General features: G+C 39.7%; 1 protein-coding gene across 1 annotated transcript; it reads left to right on the forward strand.

Annotated features, from left to right (window-relative positions):
• The first annotated feature begins 45 nt into the window (after positions 1-45).
• On the forward strand, positions 46-5,451 carry LOC112957702 (protein SCO1 homolog, mitochondrial). The gene is made up of 5 exons (XM_026051441.1): positions 46-151; positions 1,012-1,209; positions 2,705-2,797; positions 2,931-3,046; positions 4,581-5,451. The coding sequence occupies exons 1-5, from the start codon at positions 121-123 to the stop codon at positions 4,707-4,709; spliced, it is 567 nt and encodes a 188-aa protein (XP_025907226.1). The 5' UTR covers positions 46-120; the 3' UTR covers positions 4,710-5,451.

Raw genomic sequence — 5,451 nt, forward strand, 5'->3', positions numbered from 1 at the left:
GCGGCCGGCCGCGGCCCTTCCCTGCCCCGGGCCAGGCCTAACGCGTTTCCTTTCCAGTAGCTGGTGTCCTGGCGCTCGCTGGCGGCCACCTTCGTGCTCTGCGGGGGCCTGCTCGTGGCCATGAAGAAGATGAAGAAGATGAAGGAGGAAAGTGAGTGTTGGCCGGGCCCCGCGGCCTCCCCACAGCCCGTCCCGGCATCACCCWGGGCCCCGCTCTGTGGTCCGGGACTCCCCTCTTCCCTTCCAAACCCTTCCCTTTTGTGTCAAGCAGAAAAAAAAAAATGTCGCCTTATTTTCAGTTTTGCTGTCATTCTGTAGCTGAATGTGAAATAATTCGAATCATGACTTACACTGTGTTTTATCTGAGTGGTGTGTGCATAAATGGTTATACTGCAGAAAACTTGAAAATGAGGTGTTGTAAAACCCCCAAAWACACTTTTCCTGTTGAAATGGTTACACTTATATTTGCTGTTACGAGTAAACGTGGTTGGATCAATGCAAAAGCTGGAAAGGAGAAACCTCTTTGCAATCGTGGGACACGCATCTGTGGGTAGCATTTTCCAAGCACCTTGATTTCTATATATGTTATCGCTGTGTGTGTCCACTCATTCTGCAGTGACTGCTTACTGACTTAATTTTCAATTTTTTCAGACAGAAACTCGAGAGATAGCATAGTTGCTCTCATRTGTTGAATTTATAAAGGTGCCCTTGTTTGTTTGTTTAAAGCCAGCCCAGGCCATGTACTTTTCTGTCTTGAAAAAGAAAAAAATGAAAGATGTGTTTGCATGGCAGTGAAAGAGATTTACGTTTCAAAGGAATTCAGTGGTGTATGTGATAGAGGAATTTGCTCAAAATCAAATGCTCTACTTCGAAGTCTTCTTCATGTTGGACTTTACAGTGACTATTGGTAGATCTTTATGTTTCAAGCTGTTGTTAAATGAGTTTSAAACATGACGGGGAAGGGATAAGTACATGTCCTGGACCTATATAATCTCCATTTGTTTCCTTTAGAGCTGGAGAAAGAACGGAACCGAGGTATTGGGAAACCACTCCTGGGAGGGCCCTTCTCACTTGTAAATCATGAGGGACAGCCCAAGACCAACAAGGACTACATTGGCCAGTGGGTGCTCATCTACTTTGGCTTCACCCATTGCCCTGATATCTGTCCTGATGAACTGGAGAAAATGATTGAAGTAGTAGAAGAAATTGGTATGTGAATTTGGGTGGTATGGAGGTTATTTTTAGAGACATCAAAATTGGTTTTGAAATGCCAGGTATGATGGTAAGTGGTGATATTGTGAAAAAATAGTATTAATTACTACTCAATATCTGAGTTGAGGAAAGGCTGAGAGAGCTGGGATTGTTTAGCCCAAAGAAGGGGGCTTAGGGGAGGATCGTGTGTATATATATATATATACATATATACATATATATATATATGGAGAATATGAAGAAGATGGAGCCAGGCTTCTTTTAGGGGTGCCCAGTGACAGTAGCATGAGGCCGTGGGCATGAACTGAATTGCAGAAAGTTCTGTCTTCTTTTTTTAATCACTATGAAGGTGACAGCATTTAGAACAAGTTGCCCTAAAAGTTTGTAGAATCTCCATCCTTGGAATTACTTATCTGCACACAATCCTAGGTTACCTGGATGAGCTAGGGAGARTGGATTTAATGATTTCTAGAGGTCCTTTCCACCCTCAGCAATTTTGCAAATCGTCTGATAGATGATGCCTGCATTAACCTGTTCCCAACTTGGTGGAATGTCAGTGAGATCTGATGTTTAAAACATGATGAAGCTGACCTTTCTGCAACTGGGAACTTTTCAGTAACATAGTGCAAGAGAGAACAGTGCCATCACAGAGTAAATATTTTTGCCAAGAGATGTTGTTTCTATTGCTTGTGCTCTCTCACTTGTTCTCTCTTGCATTCATTCACTGCTTGTTCTCTCTCACTTGTTCTCTCTTGCATTCATTCACTGCTTGTTCTCTCTCACTTGTTCTCTCTTGCATTCATTCATTGAGTGTGTGTTTCTTTGCAAAAATACTTGCCTATTCCAGGGAAAAAGCAGTCTGCCCAATGTTGATATAATAGGAAGTAAAGGCAATAGAGCAACAGCACTGAATTTAATTGGGCTTAGCCTAGTCACATATTGTCAGTCCCCATGGTTCAATCTCCTGAAAGACTTTTCTAGCTTTTTATCTTTACTTTGAACCTCTGTGTGAGACTAAACATTCATCTTGGTCTCCTTTGAGTATTTTCCCTTGTTTTCAGGAATACTGTAATACCCTTTATTACTTCTGAGAATCACTGTATTTTGGTGCAAATGGTTTTCTTGGACTGCAGAGTTGCAGAACAGGAATAATAGCAGCCAAGCAGGTAGAAGAATGAACTCTAATACTGAAAATATAATGCAGGAAGCAGGGGTGTGGAGGATATGACTGGAACATGAGGAAATGATCCTGGACTATGTCTCTACCTTTCTACCCGTTCCACCCTCCCTGGCATGATTTAATTGTAGCCACCATCAAGCTTTGATCTGTGGATTATGCCTTGGCATTTCCTGCATGAGAGCCAGTTTTTAGCTTCTCACGAGTATGACAGGGTGTCCCAGAGACTAAGAGAGAAGTGCAATAGTGTTGGATTTTGTGTCCCTGACTTCCCTCAGAACTTGCAATAACATTTGTTAATTTTTCTTATCACAGATGGAATTCCATCTTTGCCAAATTTGACCCCACTCTTCATCACCATTGATCCTGAAAGGGACAGTGAAGAAGCTATGGCCAGATATGTTAAAGGTATTAAGTTTTATTTTTTTCTTTCTTTCTTGTTGTCTTATAACACGTAATATAGAGTATTGAAAAGGAAGATCTTGATAGGATTTTTTTCACTAAAATGTGTAAAATGTCTAAATGTCTTCTTCCCATATAGAATTTTCTCCTAAACTGATTGGATTGACGGGCACCAAAGAGCAGATTGGGCAAGTGGCCAAAGCCTACCGTGTATATTACAGTGAAGGTCCCAAAGATGAAGACAATGATTACATAGTAAGTAAATATAGGGTAGTTGCCTGATARTAGGCTCTGGATAAAGTGGGTTATAGATTTTGAACTGGAAGGCAACTGTTACAATATGTGCCGGAGTCCTATCTGACAGAGTCATGTTAAATCTGTATGTTTAAATTTTGTCTCAGYGATCTCAGTTAGAATGTTGTTCTATGCCATTTTCCCATATTTCTCAAAGTGAAAATGTAACTGTGGAATTAAGGTAATAGACAAGATCTTATGAAATGAAAAGAGAGTGAGTAGCAAATCATCTCATGCCAAACTGAGGCCAGTAAGTTACTAACCAGTAATCAGGACTGTATTTAATAGAGCTGACATAATCTGAGCAGGCAACTTTTTTTTTTCCTTTTTTTTTTTTTTTTAGTTTGCAGCTGAAAAAAAAAACCCAGCAGGATCTGAATTGTGATTTAATCTTTCAAAAACTGTAGCTCCTGGTAGTTGATTTTTGTGATCATATCTTGAATATTTAAAAGTCTAAAGGAAAATAATTGCCRTAAGCCTATAAAAATATTTGCCTTAAACCTACTTCAATAAAAATACTAAGAAAAAAAATTTTCTGTGACTACAGAAATGAACTTAACATAATTTAGCTTCTAACGATTTAGATGTTAATGTGTTTTCTTAAATGCAAAGGCAGACYGACTTTCACTAACAGCTTTTTCTCCAGTGGGCCTAAGATTATGTATTGAAGGAAGCACTTGATGCTTTATGGCTTCAGTTTTCAGTATATTGTGTCTTTGCTCTTAGGAAATGTCATCATAGTTAGGTATAGATCATGCCTGCAGTGGCATTTTTTAAAAATACTAACAATAATAATTAAAAAATGCTTACAATTAAATTAGTTTCATATAAATCAGCTTAATTTTCCAGATAGAAATATTTCTGGCATTCAAAATACTGTTATTTAGATTCTTTCTGATTCTTTTCAGTTATCACCCYTGATTCCACTGTGGTTTCTGTAAATGCAAATAAGCAGACAGCAGAGGGAGCCCCTTCCCAGGACACTGCATTGCCGCCTTTGCTGCATTCTGTATCCACAGCTTTCGCCACCCAGTGGTGTTCTTAGACCTCTGTTTGCTTTGACAGGATATTTGATTTAATGAAATACCTTAATTTCTGTAGGATTTGCATYATACTTACATCAGAAGCTTGAATACCTTGGGAGTTAAAAAGGATAGGGAGAGTCTGAGGAAAACTGTGAAAAGTGAGGGGGAAAGTATCTTAAATTTTATCTTCCTCACACCATCCTCAGTCCCATCTGTGCTGAGGGGAGGATGCGTACAGCTCAGAAAAGACCCTTCTCCTTTCAGTGTTCTTTCACACATCTTGAATATACTATTTTTTTCTTTTTTTTTTGAGGGACTTGGTGGGATGGTGTAAAACAATGCCTGAGATGTTGCTAAATTGTTCCCCAGCTGGATTTAGCCWACCCCATTTAGCCAAATGGGGTACTGTTGCTGCAGAGTTTGGGAGATATGTGGGATGTTTTACCATGCAGTTGTGTGCTCTCTTGCAGGTGGATCACACAATCATAATGTATCTCCTTGGACCAGATGGTGAATTTGTGGACTATTACGGCCAGAATAAGAGGAGTGCTGAGATTTCTGCTTCTATTGCTGCACACATGAGAAAATACAGATCGTAAACGCGAAGATTTTTCAAAGACTGATGCAAACATCYGCTGTAGGCTTGGCTGTAATTGTGTATTGTGTCCAGTGGAGTTACCATTATTAAAAACTGGTAAAACAGCCCGAATGTCATTTGCAGCAAGATTTCAGCCGTGAGATGAAGCTTGGGACTGTTGTGAAACATTTGTTGGGAACAAAAAATGGAAAACACTTTTCATTTGGAAGGGACTCTGTATCACTGGTAGAATTACTTTGAATCTTTTGGGCAAATATCGGAGAAGGATGTTGGCCATAGGAAGGTGATTACTTGATGAAAAGCCATGTAAGCCATGGCATCCTCAGAGGAGCCCTGCTGCTCTTCTTATTTCTGCACTATATTGCCTGCTGGCAGAGGCACTGTAGCAGAAAGCCTTAAGAGTGCTCCTTTATTTAGGTTCAGAAGATGGAGAGCACTGAAATCATTAGCAGCTTGCACATATGGGACTAGCCCTGTAATCTGCTTAATCTTCCCAATTTGAATACAGAAGTGAAAAATTTCTTTGACAATTTTCCCCTTTATTAATTTAGTTGTAAAGGAAAAGAATATTGGAATGCAAGTATGTTTTTCTACTGGTCTAAATGGTTTTGACTGTACTCTGAGCCTGACTTGTGCTAYGCTGAATAGTGAAGTGATCGGGATAAAGAGGGTCTGTTTCCATGCATAGGGCTGTCAATCAGATAAATTTAATGCAATGCTGCATTTGAAAATAAAAGATTACT

This window comes from Nothoprocta perdicaria, unplaced genomic scaffold, assembly GCF_003342845.1.
Source record: "Nothoprocta perdicaria isolate Ctin4 unplaced genomic scaffold, notPer1 scaffold_75, whole genome shotgun sequence".
In the NCBI taxonomy this organism is placed as follows: domain Eukaryota; kingdom Metazoa; phylum Chordata; class Aves; order Tinamiformes; family Tinamidae; genus Nothoprocta; species Nothoprocta perdicaria.

Coding starts and splice junctions, on each gene's coding strand:
- LOC112957702 (XM_026051441.1), top strand. CDS start 121: ATGAAGAAGATGAAGAAGATGAAGGAGGAAA. Junction 152..1,011: donor GAAGAAGATGAAGGAGGAAA/GTGAGTGTTGGC, acceptor TGTTTCCTTTAG/AGCTGGAGAAAGAACGGAAC. Junction 2,798..2,930: donor TATGGCCAGATATGTTAAAG/GTATTAAGTTTT, acceptor CTTCCCATATAG/AATTTTCTCCTAAACTGATT.